The 20,680-nt window shown below is 35.5% G+C and overlaps 5 protein-coding genes across 8 annotated transcripts; 4 read left to right on the top strand and 1 right to left on the bottom strand.

Annotated features, from left to right (window-relative positions):
- Nucleotides 1–1,534: 1,534 nt before the first annotated feature.
- On the top strand, nucleotides 1,535–2,068 carry LOC18053665 (aspartic proteinase CDR1). Its single transcript, XM_024177802.1, has one exon. The coding sequence runs from the start codon at nucleotides 1,535–1,537 to the stop codon at nucleotides 2,066–2,068; it is 534 nt and encodes a 177-aa protein (XP_024033570.1).
- A 2,476-nt stretch (nucleotides 2,069–4,544) lies between these two features.
- LOC18053666 (choline transporter protein 1) lies at nucleotides 4,545–10,827 on the top strand. Of its 4 annotated transcripts, none has more exons than XM_024178535.1 (11): nucleotides 4,545–4,957; nucleotides 6,188–6,540; nucleotides 6,699–6,844; nucleotides 7,006–7,149; nucleotides 7,344–7,383; nucleotides 8,027–8,100; nucleotides 8,195–8,308; nucleotides 8,738–9,094; nucleotides 9,205–9,465; nucleotides 9,577–9,804; nucleotides 10,176–10,827. In XM_024178535.1, the coding sequence occupies exons 1-11, from the start codon at nucleotides 4,770–4,772 to the stop codon at nucleotides 10,359–10,361; spliced, it is 2,091 nt and encodes a 696-aa protein (XP_024034303.1). In that variant the 5' UTR covers nucleotides 4,545–4,769; the 3' UTR covers nucleotides 10,362–10,827. The 4 variants fall into 4 exon arrangements, with proteins under 4 accessions (XP_024034303.1, XP_006451901.1, XP_024034305.1 ...); XM_024178537.1 differs by having other exon boundaries at nucleotides 4,938–4,970; nucleotides 10,176–10,826; XM_024178536.1 differs by lacking the exon at nucleotides 4,545–4,957 and adding an exon at nucleotides 5,294–6,017 and having other exon boundaries at nucleotides 10,176–10,826.
- Nucleotides 10,828–11,069: 242 nt separating this feature from the next.
- Nucleotides 11,070–16,632, bottom strand: LOC18053668 (putative nuclear RNA export factor SDE5). Its single transcript, XM_006451841.2, has 8 exons — nucleotides 16,560–16,632; nucleotides 15,419–15,997; nucleotides 15,262–15,287; nucleotides 14,687–14,764; nucleotides 14,137–14,186; nucleotides 13,746–13,995; nucleotides 12,261–13,190; nucleotides 11,070–12,125 (listed from the first exon to the last, which is right to left on the bottom strand). The coding sequence occupies exons 2-6, from the start codon at nucleotides 15,990–15,992 to the stop codon at nucleotides 13,863–13,865; spliced, it is 861 nt and encodes a 286-aa protein (XP_006451904.1). The 5' UTR covers nucleotides 15,993–15,997; nucleotides 16,560–16,632; the 3' UTR covers nucleotides 11,070–12,125; nucleotides 12,261–13,190; nucleotides 13,746–13,862.
- A 439-nt stretch (nucleotides 16,633–17,071) lies between these two features.
- On the top strand, nucleotides 17,072–18,771 carry LOC18053669. The gene is made up of 3 exons (XM_006451842.2): nucleotides 17,072–17,144; nucleotides 18,062–18,143; nucleotides 18,274–18,771. Exons 2-3 carry the CDS (start codon nucleotides 18,068–18,070, stop codon nucleotides 18,372–18,374), a joined length of 177 nt encoding a protein of 58 aa, XP_006451905.1. The 5' UTR covers nucleotides 17,072–17,144; nucleotides 18,062–18,067; the 3' UTR covers nucleotides 18,375–18,771.
- An 881-nt stretch (nucleotides 18,772–19,652) lies between these two features.
- Nucleotides 19,653–20,675, top strand: LOC18053670 (glycine-rich cell wall structural protein 2). The gene has a single exon (XM_006451843.2). The coding sequence runs from the start codon at nucleotides 19,653–19,655 to the stop codon at nucleotides 20,673–20,675; it is 1,023 nt and encodes a 340-aa protein (XP_006451906.1).
- Nucleotides 20,676–20,680: the final 5 nt, after the last annotated feature.

Raw genomic sequence — 20,680 nt, forward strand, 5'->3', positions numbered from 1 at the left:
ATTAACCATATTTTTAAGAATAGAAAATATTTTAGGTGGTGCGCTATCAATATTTTTAATTAAAATATAGGTTTTTATATTTCTTAAAAGTCAAAGTTTAAATTTTATGGGGGTTTATATTTTATAGTGACTATTTTAATAAATTTAATGGGGATTAATTAGAAAAATAAAATATTTTTCTCTTTTATTTTTTAAATTTTTTTTTGCCAGTGGGGGCTTGTCATGTGCTGCATCTGTCCCTGAATATAATAGCTGTCATAACATAATAGGTTGGGAATGATGGAATGTACTTTTGGGGTTTGGAAGAATACATGGAAGATTTTATGAAATTGTTCAACTATAAGCACTCTTCCTTGAGAAGTGTTATTAAGCGTACTTTTAAGGTTTGGAGAAATACATGGAAAATTTTATGAAATATGCCAAGCTATCCATTCAAGAAGCAGGTGAAAATAGTTATTGCTACATGGCCTTACATAATTATATCAGAAAATATTCACAAAATCATGATCATTTTGATGAAATAACAGATGAGCCAAGTCATAGTATTAGTGAAAGTTATGAAACAATTGATAATACAACTCAAGATATAATAATCTTGAGAGATGGCATTGTGGCGAGTTTAATGGAGGCACAACAATAGAAATATTTATACGATTTTTTTAATTAATTACATTTTAATTTGATTATGTTTTATTGTATGAATTTGTAAAATTTAAAGGTTGATTTGTAAAATTTATTGGTATGCGATGTCAAATGCATGAAATTAATTTTCTATAATTTATTTAAGGGAAACGTTGTGACTACTGTATTTTCAAGGTATTTTATTCTATTGTTGAACACTATGAGACAATCAAAATTTATTAATTTTTATTGATTAAATTTAATGTTTAGGCTATTAGTCTAAGAAATTTCACAATAAAATAAAAAGATTGTGTAATTTTCAAGGTATGTTATTATCACATTTTAATTTTAATTTGTACAGTAATAAATTGTAATTTTATGTCAATATAATAATTGGAAGTATGAAAAATAATTTGATTTATTAACAATTAAAAATAATGTTATTTAAAATTAATTATTACAAATATTCATCCACTCTACTGCTATTAAAATTTATCAAACACCATTAGCAGCTGCAGCTTAAAAGCTACAGCATTTTTACCAAACACCATCAGCAGCTGCAGGTTAAAAGCTACAGCACCTTTACCAAACACCATCAGCTTCCACTCCACAGCTATAGCTTTTATTCTACAGCAGCTGCAACTTAAAAACTACGGCACCTCATTCCCAAACATAACATTTCTCTTCCACCGCTCTGCTTCATAATCCACTAGTTTTAGGCTTCAACTGATCCATAGAGACTCCCCGGAATCTCCTTTGTATCCTGGAAACCTCAATCTCCATGACAAAGTTCAGAATTACATCAAAATTTCCAAAGCAAGAGCCTAGTATTTACTCTCAACAGAAACTTACCATAGTACTACAATGGAACCCAACAAGATGAGTCCGGATGTTTACTCTTAATCATACTTATATGTTGAAACTTGGAATTGGAGATCCTGTCAAAAGTCTCTGGTTTCTTCTGGATACCGTGGCTGGTCTTACTTGGACTCAATGTCAACCTTGCAAGTCTTGCTATGAGCAAAACGATCCGATTTACAACTCAAGAAGTTTCAAGTCTTATAAAAAGCTACCTTGCTATGATGCTTCTTGTAAGTCTCCATTCCATTGCTTTGAAGGGGACTGCTTCTATGGTATCACATATGGCGATGTTTATGAAACCAAAGAAGTTGACTCTTTGGATACTTCCACCTTGTTGCCGCCTGATGAACCCTCACCAGTATCTGTTCAAAACATAAGGTTCGGTTGCTCATTTGAATCTAAAGATTTTGTTTCCATTCAGAAGAAAATCATTGCTGGGATTATGGGACTGAATTGGGATTCGACTTCTTTCATGGTGCAACTCGGCAGGCTTGTGCCAGACCGCTTCTCTTGTTGCCTTGTTCAACCTGATAAGTCTTTCCACAGCCGTCTGGAGTTCGGAGACCAAATGTATGACAAGAAGTAATCAACTTCAAACAATGCCATTTGTGAAGCATCCGAATTCATATGCATATGGTCTAAATTTATTGGACATCAGCATTGCTGGAAAAAGTTTGAATCTGCCACCAAATAGCTTCACAATCAAACTTAATGGACAGAGAGGTTGCATAAATGACTGTGGATCTGTGCTAACTGTCATCGAGTGTGAGGTTTATGCAGTCCTGACGGCAGAATTTATAGATTATTTTTCTCAACATGACATTGAGAAATTATTTACCTGCAGAAAATGTGGGGTTACTTGTTTTAACCTGCCAGCGCGTTTTAACTCGTTTCCTTCAATGACATACCATTTTCAAGGAGCTGACCTCGTAGTGGAACCAGAAAATGTGTTCATTTTTAATCACCAAGACTCGTTTTTTTTTTTTTTTTGGCCCAGCATTCACACCTAGGAAAGGGAAGACGATATTGGGAGCACGGCATCAACATAATACTCAGTTCGTTTATGATCTTGATACATTTTGAACTCTATTTTGCTCCTGAAAATTGTGCTTAAAATAGAGGTTGATTTGCTCGAACAGTCTCCAACTTGTCTTCGTAAGTCCAAGAATATGATAAATCTGTTAATGTCTCACTATCATCCCAATTCTAGCTTTTTCTAGTGTAAAAGAATATGATAAATACACGGCCATGATCAGTTTATACTAGATGGCTGCATTCTTGATATTTTTAGCCTAAACATCTACTTTGTATCCCATTGCACACTAATGAGACTCGAATCCAGACCTGCCCCTTAAAATGGAAGCTGGTTAATTTCATTTAAACTCATGCCCGGGAAATGGTTCATTGAAAGAAGCACTAAAGGAGAAACAAACAATCTAAATCTAATCACTTAGTGTCGTGATTCTTCTCAAATCAATTATTTCGAAGACACACTGAACATTCCACTTGTAGCAATGAAGTATCAAGAATGGAAACACCGTCACTATAAAGTTTCACAATTCCACATTAAGCTGAAGCTTCTGAAAGCAAAATCGGTGCGGACATTACTGAAACGAGTTCATTGCTTTGCTGCTACTTATTCAAGTAACGTGGGAGTCAGCTATGCACCAATTGGACTCCAAAGTTGGCAACTGAAGCAGAAACAATCGACCCGACCCCAATTAAATGCAATGTGACAAAAAAAAAATGATCAAAATTGCACACTATTTAAATGCTACAACAGATACTGCATAGCACAGTATGGCTTCCTGGTGCCGGTGCCAAAGAGATGCCATTGATGGATTTAACAGGAACAGACAAATTATTTAGCTACAGAATCAACACTTTATTATAACGGTAGTGCTTCTGTAGCATGTAACATAAGACAAGAACGAGACTATCAAGTCACCCATCTCAAAAATGATTAGAAAAGCATTTACGCTTTAAAAGTCATCAACGTTTTTCCACCGTCCGATGATGCATCTGCAGATGCGGACGGTGGACCGGACACTTCTTAAAATCACCTACGGTTAACAACACTAGGGAATTTGTGCCGCGGAGCACAGCTGATACTTTCTCTGTAGCGTCGTTGTCAGAATCAGCGGCGCAGATTAGAAAAAATAGATAGGTTTCTGCCTTTTAATTAAAGATGTTATCATATTGATACTTCCATAATGGCTCGTATACTTTAATATTTAAGCTGACTGGCTACTCTCTTTTTTTTTTTTTTTTTTTAAATAAGCTACTCTCTTTATTCATTGTTAATTTATTATTATTATTCTTATTCTTTAAAGTTCATTCTTAATTCTAGACAAATTTATATGTATGTGAGTACGCATATATTATTGGTCATAATTATTATTATTTTTTTTGAAACTGATTAATCATCAGATTACTGCATTACACAGATATTTACAACAACTGCTTATTGTAGCAGAGATATTACACTGATATTTATAATCAGATATACATGATTGGGACTTATATTAGCAGAGATATTACACTGATATTTATAATCAGATATACATGATTGGGACTTACATTATTACAATGAATTCTATGAAGTACATGCCCAATACAAATAACCCCTCACAGGAAATGATGTCCATACTCCACTTACATTTCGCAAGGGAGAATAATTTTTTAAATATAAAGAACATTTAGCCCCTACAATACTTTTGTGGGGACTAGAACCGCTGCCCTCACAATGCTTGTGAGGACCCACCACTTCGGCCAAGGCCGAAGTGGCATTGGTCATAATTATTAAACTTTGTTCATAGGCGTTTTCTTTTATTCTTTTTCCTTCTTTTTTAGCACAGAAACAATAATAATTTCCTAAAGCTCACTCACACAAAGCCGAGCCAACAAAATGAGTCTAAATCTAAAGCTATCACAGCCGACAAGGATTCTTCAAAGTCTAAAAATTTCTCACAGAAAAAGACAGCATACATTTTTCTTGTGTATGTGCGTATATAGTATTAATAAAATATCTTGAATTATAAAATGTCTGTCTTAAAATCAAAAAGAAAATTATTAAAAATATTCCAAATCTAAAGACTAAAGCCCCACTTTCTTTTTCACACACAGAGCACACCAACAGCTCCTCCTAGCTTCCACTCTACTCACTCTTCTCTGTCATTCTCTCTCAAAAAGCTCCCTTTTTTCTCTCTCTAGTTGCAGAATTAATTCAGATACAGTTAGAAAGTTGCAATCTTTACCAGTTTGTTGTGTGTAAAAATTATAGAATCATGAGGGGGCCATTGGGAGCAGTGATAGGGAGGTATCCATCAAGTGATGGGAGTGTGCCAATTGATGGTGGGATCATTAAGCACAACAGGAAATGTAGAGATGTTGCATTTCTTGTTATTTTTATTGCATTTTGGGTTGCCATGATTGTTAACTCTAGCTTTGGATTTAACCAAGGAAACCCACTGAGGTAAAACAAAAATGTAAATTTTCACATTTACCTACTTCACAAACTTGTTCATTTCCCATATGGGCTGCTTTTGTTTTGGTAAAGCTTGATTGGTTTTATGGTACGTTTTTAGTTTCTATAAATTGGGTTTCTTTTCTGGTATTCATATTATTTATGGGTCTCCCTTTTTTTCCCATTATTTTTTTCTGCAATTTTTATTTGTCAAACACTCTATGTTACTCATTTTTATGTATTTAACTTGTTGTACTTGTGTTGCTTAAGCTTTATTTAGTATTGCAATTGGGTTTGCATCTTTGTTTTAGTTTCATTTTACACTTTGGCTGCTGGAAAATAAAAAGAAAGAAATGGACAGCTTATGATAGAATAAGAGTGCAATGAGGACCTTAAAATATTGTTAGTTATATGTTATGTTTGCAAATTAGACGTGTACTCTCTCACTAGCAAATATGCATAAGGATGATCTCACTGACAACCTTGTAAATCGGGTTCCTTTTCTGGCGTCCATATATGTGATGTGTCTCCCCTATTTTTCTCATTATTGCCAAATTATTTTTTCTTTTTATCTAGTCTCTGGTATTTTTTTTTTATGTATGTCTTGTTCTGGTTGTGTTTCTCAAGCTTTATTTATTCTCACAATTGGGTTAGCATCTTTGTTCTAGTTTCCTTTTTCAGTTTGCTATCTGAAACATTAGAGGGAAAGAAATGAAACAACTTATGATATAATAAGGATTGCAATGAGGACCTTAAATGATTGTTTTAGCATGTTATGATTGCAAGTTAGATGGAGTCCTCCTTCACTAGCAATTATAAATAATATAAATAAAGACCAATATCGCTGAGAACATAACTGGCTAACAATCACAAGAGCATTGTTGTTAGGTGATGATATTTTGTCAATCAGGTATTAACTATCTCATCGTGACTCCATTTTGGTGTCGAATTCATCAGATTCACCTGTACACCAAAATCCATGAACTTCTGAATACCATTAAAAATATAGCCTTTCTCTCTGTTATTTGGTTATGAATGCGCAATGGAATTGGGTCGCCGTTGTTCAAATGTATGCAGCAGCTGTGCTTTTGGTTTATTTATGAATTTTTTGTACTTTTACATTCACATATACCCTTCTTCCTTGCTCTCAGTTTTTCTACATTGTCTTGGTGTTCCTTTTTAGTTTACTTTCATTCACTTTTTTCACTCTTTATAATTTTTTATGCTATGACTTACCAGGCTTACTTATGGGCTGGACTACAAAGGTAATGTATGCGGTGACAGGCATGCAGGTCTTCGTGAACTGGAGCTCAGATATTGGTTGAATCCTAATCAGGTTTATCAAAGTGGTTTGAAAGGCAGCCAATTCAAGTTGGCAAATGCCCGGAGTATATGTTTGTTGGATTGTCCTATCCCAGCAGAGGACTCGCTAAATTGGGTCTGTGATTATCCAGAGGGTGAAATTCGTCTCTCAATGGATGACTGGATTGATAGGAATTATGATTATTTTGAATTCCTTACACCAGAAATGCGAAACAGCTCTCTTCAACTTCAAGGTCCTTGTTATCCTGTCGTATTTCCAAGTGTAAATGGTAAGTGAACTTACTGTAGTTCCCCTGTCATTAAATTATTTAATGTTTGGTTTTGTTTAACTTATTAATGTGTACATTCATATTATTTGATCTTCATCCCACTTTTGTGCTTATGTGAATACTTCACATTATAATGATATTTATATAATTCTTCCCAGTTTACTGGAGCTGCCAATTCATAGCTCGTGCATCAAATATGTCTTTGAAGCATTGGCAACAGATGGGTGGAGTGACTATCAACGAGGACCTTCTGATTGATAAGTCAATTCACAGGACCATCAATTCTCGGTCAGCTGTCTTAAAGGTTCACGACTTTTTTCTTTTGTTTCTACTTGTGGAATTGTCACGAGAAATATATGAGTTCCTCTTTTTGTTATTAACTATCTACTCTGTACTTTGTCCTGCACTGGCAATGCTCATTTTGAATATTCTAAATTAACATTCATCGAATATGTGTTATTGCAGAGGTATATGGCTGATATTGGAAAATCATGGCCTGTATTGATTGTTTGTGGAGGACTCTTGCCACTGTTTTTGTCAGTGATTTGGCTACTGATGATTCGGCATTTTGTGGTTGCCATGCCATGGATAACAGTTGCTCTCTTTAATGTTCTGATAATATCAGTTACAATGTTTTGCTACATAAAAGGTATGGAGTAAATCTTTCACCGTTTCTCCTTGGCTGTTGATCTGAAATTTTAGTTTTTACGTTATCAAGATTATGCTTGATATATGCAAGCAATCTTCATACATATAATTAGTTGAGCTGCACTCCACTCAATATTGCAATCACTCTCTTTAATGTTCTGATAATATCAGTTACAATGTTTTGCTACATAAAAGGTATGAAGTATATTTTTCACCATTTCTCCATGGCTGTTGAGTTGAAATTTTAGTTTTTATGTTACCAAGATTATGCTTGATAAATGTAAGCAATCTTCATACATATAATGAGTTGAGCTGCACTCCACTCCATAGTCCAATCAATCTGGAACCTCTGTTCTGCTAACAGTTTGAGACTTCTGAAATCGTACTGTTATATGGATAATATTTTTTATGGGTTTTGACCTCTATCAGCAGACCGTTACTCCTTGACTTTGCCTTTCTAAAAATTTTTAGGGAATTAAACTTTTTTGTTAATACTCCTTTAATCCTGTAACAGTGGCACAAGAAGCTCCCAGGAATCTGTCATTAGAATTATTGACTATTTGCAAAATCTTTTGTAGGTGCTTCAGCTACCTTATCTGATACCATTCATCCCTCTCAGTGTACATTTACTTCTGGTCTTGGTCATTCCCTAGGGCTGAGAGTTTGAGGTTTCAGTAGTGATAGAGATATTTCAAATCTCTGGTTTCTTTATGCTTATTTTTAACTCTTAATATATTGAATTATGGTATTGGATTCTTCACATGATTTTCTTATTTATAGTGAGGATAATCTTCAATGATACTCGTTACTGAATTTATTTTGTCTACAATGTTTTTAGTTGGATGGATTGGGAATGATGCCATCTCTCCTATCATCGGTGCACATGATCCATACTATCATGTATATGGACGGGTAGGTTTCATCACTTACTGAGTTCTCTATATTTGGGAGCTCTTTAGTCTTTATACCCATCTGATGCTGATTACATACTTAATGTGTATTTCAGGAGATAAACCATCTTCGTGCTGTCACTATTCTTATGACCTTTGTAATGATTGTTGCCATCCTTACATCAATTGCCATCATCCGCCGCATCATAATGGCAACATCTGTCCTCAAGGCAAGTACTATGTCTTGATTATTATACCCTAAAATAACGGAGAAATTATAGTGTTTGCACTGTCTGTCTTCGAACTTAATCTATGAGACTTTGCAGTTTAACCAGTTAGACAATGATAAGTTTAATTAATGGGTATTTATAGAAGTTTGGGTTTTAAAATATACAAGTATATTCTTGAAGGGGGATTGGCTTTTTCCTGACAATAGAACTAAAGATAATTTCAAGAGGGTACTGATATTGCCACTCATACGACAGAGCATAAAAGGGAAATCTCTGTTAAACTTTATGTTTCCCAGACAAGACCACCAACCGTAATTTTACATGGCATATTAGTCAAGAATTGGGCCTTTGTTATGTTTGGGCACTGAATTGTCTCTCTTTCTTGCAATGGTCTTTTGATTTAGCGGTCTTACTTAAATATTTATGCAGGTTGCTGCAAAGATTGTAGGAGAAGTTCAAGCTCTCATGATATTTCCTATCATACCATATATTATGCTTGCAATTTTTTACATGTTCTGGATTTCGGCTGCTCTTCATTTATTCAGCTCTGGTCAGATAATCCAAAACAATTGCAATTCCAACTGCTGTGCATATGATCTCGGCTTAAAACGGGTGAACTGTGATCATTGCTGTGGCTATCGCATCCGCTATACTCCTCATATCGCAGTTGCTATCTTCTTCCACCTATTTGGCTGTTACTGGGCTACACAATTTTTCATTGCAGCCTCGTCTACTGTGATTGCAGGGTCTGTTGCTTCCTATTATTGGGCTCGTGGTGAAACATCGGTAAGTTTTGGAATCTGTAGATTTACTTTTCAAGTTATGTGCTATTTTTCTTATTAAAAAAGTAGTTTGTGCATGTTTTCCTTCTGTAATTTTTCTATATCTTCATGCAGCCAGAGATTCCATTACTTCCAGTTGTTTCCTCTATGAAACGCCTTGTACGATACAGTCTTGGTTCTGTGGCTCTTGGCTCCCTGATTGTATCTTTTGTGGAATCAGTCCGATTCATACTTGAGTCAATTCGTCGCAAGATGAAAGTTTTTGGTACTACACCGGATAGTTGGTATGGGAAGGCGGCATTTTACTCTTCCCAGGGTATTTTGAGGTGTATTGAGTGGACAGTCAAATCTGTGAACCGCAATGCCTATATAATGGTAATCTTGGAAGATGTAGTTGGAAGTAGAATTATGGTTATCTGGTTGTGTTTGTTATCATTCGAGTTTGTTACTGATGGTTTCCTGACTGTTTGATTGTGATTCTTGTAGATTGCTATTACGGGAAAAAGCTTCTGTCGAGCTTCTTCTATTGCAACAGAGTTGATCATCAATAACATACTTCGTATAGGGAGGGTGAATGTGATTGGAGATGTTATTCTATTTCTTGGAAAATTGTGTGTCAGCCTCTCAAGTGCTGTATTCGCTTTCCTCATGCTGGATACCCACAAATACAGATCTGCTCATAATAAGATATCCTCTCCGCTCTTTCCCGTGTTGGTACGTTTCCTGTGATTCAATTATAAATGAGATAATTCTTATTTAAATTGTTTTCCATATGCCAATGAGCTTAAACATCTACAACCAGAATTAACTATTGAGCCTATATGTTACCTCATGGCATGAATGTTTGAAGGGGTCAAATTTGCTTGGTTGCTAACTGGACCCATTGGAGCAGTAGAATTTTGCTTAAATGCAAGAGTTGAATGTTGTTCAGATTATATAACATAATTTCCTTTCCCTGTCAAACTTATGAATATGCAAGAAGGTATTCAAAAGAGAGTCGTTGAAGAAAACTTGGTCTAGATTTATATGCTACTGAAACTTATACTAACAGCTTAACTATGCCTGTTTTAATATTGTTAATGCAGGTTTGCTGGTTCCTTGGTTATGTTGTTGCCTCTCTCTTCTTTGCAGTGGTGGAGATGTCAATTGATACCATCATCCTTTCATTCTGCCAGGACTCAGAAGAGCACCAAGGGACTGCTCAATATGCACCTCCACTTCTCATGGAAACCCTCAACGACCAAAATGAAATGCAGAGACTAACCCAATGACATTGAAAAATTGTATTGTATAATTTTCCCTTTATTGCATATGCTTAATAGAATTCTAGAAATCCTATTATATTAATCGAAATCAGTTGCGTTTTCATCATTGTTGTTGCTTGCACCCTCCTCTTTTCCTTTTCCTGCTTAACGGTATAGTTTTCCATGTATTTCTTCAATGGCTTCAGCTATGTCCTCATCCAAAGACTGATGACTCAGCTTCTGATTCATGTCCTGATGATAGCATGTCATTTATTTCATCCAGCGCCTCCAAATACTCTTCACGTTTCTGTAGATTATCGACTTTAATTTGTAGTGAAGGAATGAGCAACTCCTCACGGACAAGATGCTTCTGGGCTATGATTGTGTAGTGCTCTGATTGTGCAATGATCCTCTCATGAGTATGTAACCATTCATAGAAAGCTGCCATTTCATGAGTTCTTCGATATATACATCTCATGCTCCTCTCTTACGTAGAAAGAACCAAAAAGATCCTTAAATAATAAACAAGGAAATTATTTAGAACCATCAAATTGGATATTTTAGTCATTTTTCTTCTGTTCTCTCAGTTTCTTGATTGAATTTGCGGATACATTTTGTTGTCCTAATTAATTGCGCAAATATGCTCAGCCAGAATCCATTGCACCACAAAATCATTTAAAAACCATCCAAGGCACCCTGAAGATGAGCTTTAGCACAATGAATAAAGTTTCAATATTAAAAAATGAAGCACAAATTTCAACTACATCACTTTCAAGGTCATCCAGAAACAAGTTCATATGTGTCCATAGCTACCCTCTGTAACTGAGATTACCCGCATCAAAAAAGGAAGATTTGTTCTTCAAACCTTTCACAATATACTCACTGATAATCTTCCCGAGAGAGAGTGATCCCAAAGTTCCATATCAAACTATTTTAGAGTTTTTGTACTTCTTTTATATATGTATTTGTTGTAGAGTTTCTGTAATTATTTTTTTTTAAATACACATATAGTATACCATTAGCTGATGGAAATCTCATGCAGTGTCAAGAAGATTCAAAATGACTGCGATAGAAGATCTCTTTGAGGTTGTATCTTCATGTCCTTTTACTTTTTCCTGAAGAAACTCAAGCACTTGGGATCAATCACATCCACTTGAATTAACATTGCCTGACCATTTCCGTCCTCAGTCCATTCAATTGATTCTTTCTTCAATAGCTTCTTTATCTGCACAAGAAAAGTTTTACGTAAATGTCACCTTCTTCAGGTTTCATTTGTCAATTCCTTGCTGATTTGCTCATACCTGAAAAACATTATTTCCAAAGAATTTAAATGAAGCATAAGTGTCAATGCCGTTAATTCTTACATCTTGGTGGTTTTCACAAAACAAGAAATGTCCACTTCACAAAATCCAGGTGCTTCATAGATCATAATTTTACAGCTATGCCATGAATTGTAGTTCAAACAGAAACCAGAAGCACTACCAATAAAGTAAAAGGAAGACAACACTTTGGAGCAGAAGTTAGTACAACAAACTGATTGTACCATTCGTTTCCGAGCCTCTTTTTTTGAATCTTCGTCACTGGTCCCAACTACAATTCTAAGGTGCTTAATAGCTGATCAGAAGCAAGATGCAAGATCAATTCATTTGTTAGATTTAACTGAACTAGCAAGTCGAATAGAATGATGACCTACTTGGAATGCCTGAAAGGGAAGTCAAATGAACCCTCAGAAGACAAACTACTTCCTTTGGTTCAATTAAATGCCAGTCAAGAGTCATTACTTCATTATTTCTGCAATCAAATCCACACTTGTTATGCCACTAAACCAATAGACAAGATGGCTCAAGAAAGAATCATTAGTACAGACCAAGATAGCTCAAGACAAGCATCATTAATATGGACCAAGAATAATTAATACAGACCAACCTAGTTTTGACAAGCTTTTCAGCAGATTTTCTGTCAGCTTCACTAGCCTTTTGTCTAAAAAAATGTCCCTGCAAATTCAAAAGTATTAGGAAACTACTACAAGCAATAATACTGTAATAGACATAAAAAGAGTGATCACTAAATACTTCAGAATATGCTACACGCATAATGAAGGAAGTGACAAGAACAGCACACATCAGCAAGCAAAATGTTAAAGATAACAACCTAACAACGGAAGGTACCAGTGCATCATCAGAGAGAAAGAGAAAAATTACCTATGACACTTCAATGTGGTTACAGACGAGCAGTTTAAGTCTAATGACCAAATTTGAACACCATTTCATGTATGTTTGTTAGACGGTAGGGATCACAGTCACAGCAAGAATAGGGTAGAATTACTGAAGTTCACCATTCAAATAAAAATCCTAAACATTCAATCATTAACAATCACAGAGATGAAATTCCCAGAGGTTCAATAAGGCTGGTGGTTCTCAAAGCACTGAACTGCATAATATAAAATAGGAAAAAGGTAAGTATACTTGCTCCAGAAGTTTGTTCACACGTGCATGATCACCTTTAATAAAAGCACCAAAAGCCTGCAAAGCAACTGAAACTATTAATACCAACCATCAATGACCTATCAACAATATGATTGATCAACTTAAAAGAGATCCTTCTCCACATGCTAGCAGTCCGCTATGCAAAAGAAGAGTTTCAAGAAGGTAACAATGTGGCTGCAAATGCTCTTCTTCAAATTAAAGCAATATGAGCATCAATTTTCTATCTTGCCACGTCACTTCTATGAGTATTCTGCCTCAATCTTCTATGTGTGTCAAGTAATTACAGCTTTGTAGTACTCTCTCATTAAAATCCAATATTCCTTCACAGCTTTACGTAGCACCTCATAGCTATTTTCATCATCTTCATCATCTAAAATGCAATTCCAAATGTCAATGACATTAGTAAAGATTGACAATAAAGGAACAGAAAACATAGGACATAATGACATAATATGAAAATGAGATATTACACCGCAAGTACAAAAATTTTGGTAATTTAAGTTCCACTTTTCTTTTAAATGATATCGGATAAAGGACATCAACAGAATAATATCAGTGAAATGAATCACAAAACAGACTGATCACAAGACAGCATATAGAATCAAACTAAGCTGCCTAAAGACTGTGGGTAAGAGAATGAATAGGGTGAACTGGGGGTGCATGTATGTCTAAAAATTTTCCTTAACATTTTTCTTAGATGAATATATTTGATTGAGTTGGACGTAATTTTTAACCAAAGAAACCGAGTTAAAAGAAACTTAAAACTTATATTGGAATACCAATTTACAGATTATGACTTCAATTTGTGAAAAGGCAATGTATAGGCATTAAATTATAGGCAAATTATACCTACATTCTATTTACACTACTAACTCCATGCAAATGATCAAAGCAGAATACTCCCTTAAAATTTGAAAGTTATTACCATCTCTAGCATCCATTTTTCGTTCTGCTGCAATAGGCCCTGTAATAGTGTCTTCATAAGGCTCAGTAACCGGTTTACCAAATCCTTTTGGTCTCCTCTCTGGCCTCACTACATGTATTATTTTAGCAGTTGTGTAGATCTTTCAGGAACACAAAACAAAGATTCCAAAACTTCTTTCTGAAGGCCAAATCTATCTTTGTCCTTCTTGGGTGATTCTCTAAAAATTCTTGTCGTAGATCCAGCTCCATCACTGCATAGATGCAAACAAGAGAACCTTTTACCAATGCATGAAAAAAGAGACTGCATTGAAGCCTTGTGGAGTATTGCAGACCATTTCCTTCACTGATCATCAGAATTGAGCAACCAAACAGTGGAAATGGAATTAAAATACCTTTGATCAGAATCTTGGTATATCATTTGTTCTTGTTGAAAAAAAGGCTCCTGTCCAGGAAGGAAAAAAAGTAAGCCCATTCTCTGTAGACTACCATAAGAATTAGATCAGAACCACCAGGAAGAAAGTGAGCTTATTGAGGGTTAGTTGTCTTGTTCTCCAAAGGGACATTTTAAGACAATACTACGTATCTTCTTAACATATGCTCAGAAAGAATTTAAATATTAATTCCAGTGCAAACAATTTTCGCACTTAAATTATGAGCATGTCATTTTCTATAAAAATTGCTCCAAATAGATAAATTGTCGACAAAGAACTAAAAAATAGTTCCATGAGTGATGTCTTTCATGCAGCATCATGAAGTAGTCATCGTAAGAAAATATAAACCATCAAGATTTTCTATTGTATAAATCTAATTAGTATGCATACTCAAACAAATACAAAAGAAAGAAGAAAATATAAAAAATAATACCATAATGACATTTTTGATAAAAAGTAATATTTTATTAACTGTGACGGGATGCTCGCATACATTATATTTAAAGCTTACTTTTACATCAGCTAAGTTGACAACATCATCATACTTTTCCAAAGTCAAGGCTGATAATTCGATAAGTTTCTCCATGCTCTGCATAATCAACGAAAAAACAATTCTGTTATGTTTATGACAGGTCATAACTCTGAACATGTGTAATGTTCTGCAATTCATCGGCTAAACAGAATAAACACTGAACCTTTTAAGAGAACTAAAGATATTTGGAACAAATTAAAAATATTTCTCAGGCTGATCCTGGGAAATGTTTAGTGAATAGCATTCAAGAACTTCGGATAAGGAAAATGGTAATTGCTTTCACAGGAATTAGAACAGCTCAAACATTTTTGACAACTCGTAATTGTCATCGACTGTTAAAGCCGTACTCCAAATACAAACATTTGACATGTTGAGTTGACACACGTAGAAGAAATGAAGTAATAAGAGCATGAAATTTATTTGTTTATCAATATTCAAAATTTCATATATATAATTGCTACATCATAGGCAAAAATATATACTGTATTCCCTGACATAGAAGATAAAGGAGGAATGAATCAACATAAAAGTGGATATGTATTTTACATCTTTACCTTCTGCATATCAAACCCACAACAACCTGTAGATCCAATCAGAAGCCACATTAAGCAAATAATTAAGCTTAAAAATGACACTACATTTGGGGGATAAATAACAAATGAAAACCCTCGAGTATTAGACAGATTGTACTGGCAGACAAAAAAACATTACCAAGTACTTCTTCAATCATGGTCATATCAAGTTGAAAGCCATCTCCAAGCATTTTAAACAGAAATTCCTCAACATCAGCAAGCATAGAGTCATGCTTTGTGGTCATGTTTGGAGGACCTTTTTCACACCAAATTTTAGAGACTGGAAATTCCTTCGAATCCAATTTCACAGGTTTGGTTGGTTCACAAGAGTTATTTGGTAATGACTTGGTTCTAATATACTCTTTTCCAATTACACCTGAAACGGTACCCATGGATACAGGACGACTTTTCGATGTCGATACTCCAGTATTTCTTTCTTCATGATGAGACTTGGGCAAAACACTGTCAGATGCCACTTCCAAAGTTGTCTTATCCTCACCCTTGAATTTAACCCTGGATGCATCAATAGCACAGCCTATTCCATTCATTGAACAGAGAATGTTAGCAGCTCCATTTACGTCACGCTTCGCCTCGCAATAAGCTGAAGCAATGTCCTCAAGCGAAAACTGTGAGCCAAAAGCTCCAAGCAACTCTTCCAACTCCCTTACTTCAGCATCACAAAGTATAGTGCTTGCAATTGCTTGCTTCTTCATGTATGCTGCACGAAAAATTAATCATAAACATACATTGGTCCATTGAACTTCTTACCAATTTCTAAAAGCAAATACAACAAAAAGAGCCAAAGAATGACAGCATTCTTAAGTTTTAACTTTCTTTTCTAACTTTTGGCTTTAAATCTTATTTCTCTTTTTTACAAAAAAATAGTAAGAAGTCTTAGGGTTTCATTATTTCTAATCAAATTAAAAAACAAAAACAGACAAAGTTTTCAAAATTGTTTTATTATATACATTAATTTTGAGTCAAGACAAACATTATTAGTTGACCAGCTCAAAGATTGTCTTTCACTTTCTTTAATTTTTCAACAACCAAACAGGATGACGAATTCTCAAAACATCAAAAATGAAGTGTAACAGGTCAAATTTCAGTGATTTTCATTTGTTTTCCTACATTTTCTCACCAACCAAACAAGTTGGAAGTTGAACTTAACAGTCCACATTTCACTAATCAAACACTAAATCCATTTAATGATGAAAATAACATCGATTAATAACAACAAAAAATAAATAATTAAGCAATGGAATAGAAAGAGAACGAGAGACCTTCTCCAATAAATGCCTCCAATCGAAATGAAGAAAATTGAAACACAAATTGATGCTGACACGGACGTTTATATTAACAAAATAAAAAGAGGGATGATACAGCACAAAATTTTATATAAATTAATTTGATATTAATTTATTAATTTAATAAAAATATAAAATAATAAAAATAAATTATATAAATAAAAAATATTTAATTAAATTAAATTTACTATGTCACATTAATTTATGGAGAATAAATTTATAATTATATTATTACTCAAATAAAAATACACTCTTTATTACTTTTAATACATGCCCTTCAATCTTCTAGTAATTCGAAACGGGGTGTACTCGGGAATTAATGGCGTGGATTTAGTGTTAATCTGTTTTCTCTTTGTTTGGACCGGCTACATGACGGGCCGTAAAACCCAGGCCCTATGAGATTAGGTGAAAAATGATGAGGCGGTTAAAGCGGTGTCGTTTCTTCGGCCCCCTCCTCCTCCTTCTCTAGCTCTACAGTTAGCGGCAGTACATTGTGTCAAAATTCCCCACTAACAAAACCCTTGAGCTAAACCAGAACAGCATTCAACTCTCATTTCAAAGGTACTTTCTTGTTTCTCTAACTCTATTGATTTTAGAATTGGTTTAATATTGCATGAATTTTGAAATGCTTGACAATATGATGGATGTGTCGAATATTATGAATACAATTATTTTCTAGTCCAGTTTCATGGTATATTTGGACAGAACATTTACATACTGATGAAAGTGCTGAAAATTTATGAATACAATTTCTACTTTTATTAGTATTATGACCCAGATGCCACTCATTGATGGTTCTGTTTTAAGAAGAATGAGTGATCCTCTCTGATCCTTTAGGCCAAAGAGCATTTCCACACCCATGAAGAATTTTAACTGTTACCATATCTTCTGTGGAATGAAACTTGAAGCTGACAAGCTACGACTTACTTTTTATACTCCTTTTACATAATCAAATGATCTATATGACATGGGTCACCTGTGAGTTCTCTTTCACCACATGCATGTAGAAACCCAGTAATTGATGTGGAAATATATGCTTAGTTTGGTTACTTTCATTTTTAACTGGCTGATGTTAAGCCTTTTTCGGGAGCGAGGCCTAAGTGATAGTTATAAACATTTATGCAGTCTTCTTTGGCCGTTGATTTGAATGTAAAAATTGCGCATATCTTTCTTGCGGTATCAAGTATGTATATAAACATTTGATTTGTATATTCAAATCATCAGCCCTTTCTCAGGAGCAAGGTCTAAGTGGTAGTTATAAACATTTATGCAAATCTTCATTGGCGGATGATTTGAATTTACAAATTACACATACATTGCTTGCAGTATCAAGTATGTGTTGAAAAGATTAAGAACCAAAAACATGAGTTTGGTATTGCCTTTTGATAATTCCACTACCATGCACCAGATGACCACATTAGAAATAGTGTTCACTTTTTAGAATGCCATTATACATAAAAAAAACTTTCTTTTTGCAGAAAGAAATGGGATCCAGAGGAGTTATTGGAGATAAATGGTCCATGAGAGTTCTTTGGGCCTGTGCAATTGGAAGTGCAATCGGTATGTCTTGCTCACCTTTCTTTTTGTCTCGTTGCTTAAAATATTTGCTCGATTGCCAAACAAGTAAATTTTCGGCATCTTCTTCCTTTTCGTTCGAGTTGACATTGTTTATTCATTACTATTTGTTTAGGCCTGTATATGGTTGCTGTCGATAGACAAATGAAGAACAGAGAACGAATGTTGGCTGAAAGTCTGAAGGCGGAATCAGATGGCGTAGGTGATCAAGTTTGAATGTGGATGCACTTCTTTTCTATCTAATGTAAAATTTCTTCATTTTTTTGGTTCTGAAATTCGAAGGGCTTTATTCTTATAACAATAATCTATTAGCCTTAGTGTAGTTGTTTATTATGGCGTTTTGAGGGTTCAAGACGAATGTTTTCTACAATGGCTTAAGCTACCAAGTTGGTGCGCCAATGCTGTACCTTTTGATATCATACTTTAATGAAGTTTCACCGAATGTCTGTTCATGTGCATTTGTATCTATGTGAATAGGTGAATTAAATCCAACAAGTCCATTTTCCAGCCAGCAGAATTTCAGATGATGTAAAATAGTTTCAAATCTTCCCATAACTGATTTCACTTGGAGAGGTTTGAAGTGATTATCTACTTAATACAATAATTTTTTCAGCACATCGAGCATCCATGTTATGTTTGGTCGATTTCTAGATTTTTTGAGTTATATATTCAGTAGACCTCCTGCCTACATGTTATAGTAGATTATATTATTTAACTTGGTAATGTTATTATCAATATATTGTAGTAAAATATCACAAAATCATAATAATAATTTAAGAACAAAAAGGAAAAACTATGTAAATATGAGGTCGTGGCGAGCAGGGCAGGGGTGTTACATATCGCCAGGAAAGCCAATTTATTCGCTTGAAAGAGCTTTGATCAGGACTGGTTGTACCACTGTCTCGCCTCTGCTTTCTTTCGAGAACGGCTGATGCAGCAAAGCAACATTTGGTATTCAGATGGATGGTCCAACCGACAAGCTCTCACTCCAAACATTTTGAGTTACATTCATTAGACCTCCCGGTTATATATTACAATCGATTATATTATTTAACTCTTGGACTTGGTAATGTTATTGTCAATAAATTGTAGTAAAATATTACAAAATAATAATAATTATTATTATTATTATTTAAAAACTACGTGAATATGAGGTCTCTCATTCCAATACCACACTATGGCCTGTGAATATGATCAGTTGCTCACTCACTCTCCATGAACGAAAATGATGCAGCAAAGCAACAGAGGAGTTGTGTATCTTAATATTTTCCTTTACGTTTCCCTTTGAAGCTCTCTTGATATAATGGTGATAAAGAGTCGCAGCACGTAAATCCCTCTTCACACAAGGCTCATGACCGCGGGATCCAATAACAAATCAACACAATGACTTTTCCGTTGCCTACTAATTTTGGGTTTCTAAGGTATTGCATTATCTACTTAAGGGGAGGTTAAATAGATGGAGAACCAAGCAAAGCACAATAAGTTGGCAAAAAAATGGCACCAGTTAAAAAACGTGCATGCATTGGTCTTTTACTCTTGCTATGCTCAAGCTTCAGTTCTGCCTCCAGGATTCTCCTGGATCACAACCCTGCTGACCAAAAACAAAAAGATGCTGATAACCATAACATCGGTAATAGTCCCATCAATGAGCAAGGGGCTAGTGGATTCGGGTATGGACGTGGCACTGTAGTTGAGTTAGGAGCTGGCACTGGATATGGTTATGGAAGTGGATCTAGTGGGTCTGGGATTGGTTACGGAGCTGGTAGTGGTGGTGGTAGTGGTGGTACTGGTATTGGGTATGGGGCAGGTTCAGGATCAGGTGGGGGTACTGGAGTTGGGCAAGGAACTGGCAGTGGTTACGCGTCCGGAGGTGGCACTGGCACTGGTATCGGTATGGGAACTGGCAGTGGAACAGTTATCCCTGGCGTAGGAGTTATTCCTGGTGCTGGAGGCACCGGTACTGGTATTGGTATAGGAACAGGCAGTGGAACAGTTATCCCTGGCGTAGGAGTTATTCCTGGTGCTGGAGGCACCGGTACTGGTATTGGTATAGGAACTGGTAGTGGAACAGTCATCCCAGGCGTAGGAGCTACTCCTGGCTCTGGAGACACTGGTACCGGTATTGGTATAGGAACTGGTTCCGGTGGCATAGGAGTTATTCCTGTTGTCCCTGTAGTAGGTTGCAGGGCAGGAGCTAACTGCCCCAATGTTCCAGCATGTGGTGGGCCAGACTCAAATTGCAATCAACCTGCCCCTGGATACACTTGCCCACCTTGGAACGCTGAGTCCAGTGACGAAGGCCGTAAAGTGACCTCTCAAGACGGAGACCCTAAAATGGCAAATGAAGCCGGTGAACCTGCTCCTAAAAGAGAAAACGAAGCCGGTGAGCTAATGCCACTTGATGAGGACTCTGTCCGCAGACTGCCCCATGGCAGTTCCCATCTGCCAAACATGCCAGATGGCATACCCTATCCGCCAAACATGGCAGATAACTCGGCCAACCAAGGCCATGAGTGATGAAT

Source organism: Citrus clementina, unplaced genomic scaffold (assembly GCF_000493195.1).
Source record: "Citrus clementina cultivar Clemenules unplaced genomic scaffold, Citrus_clementina_v1.0 scaffold_1, whole genome shotgun sequence".
Taxonomy (NCBI): domain Eukaryota; kingdom Viridiplantae; phylum Streptophyta; class Magnoliopsida; order Sapindales; family Rutaceae; genus Citrus; species Citrus x clementina.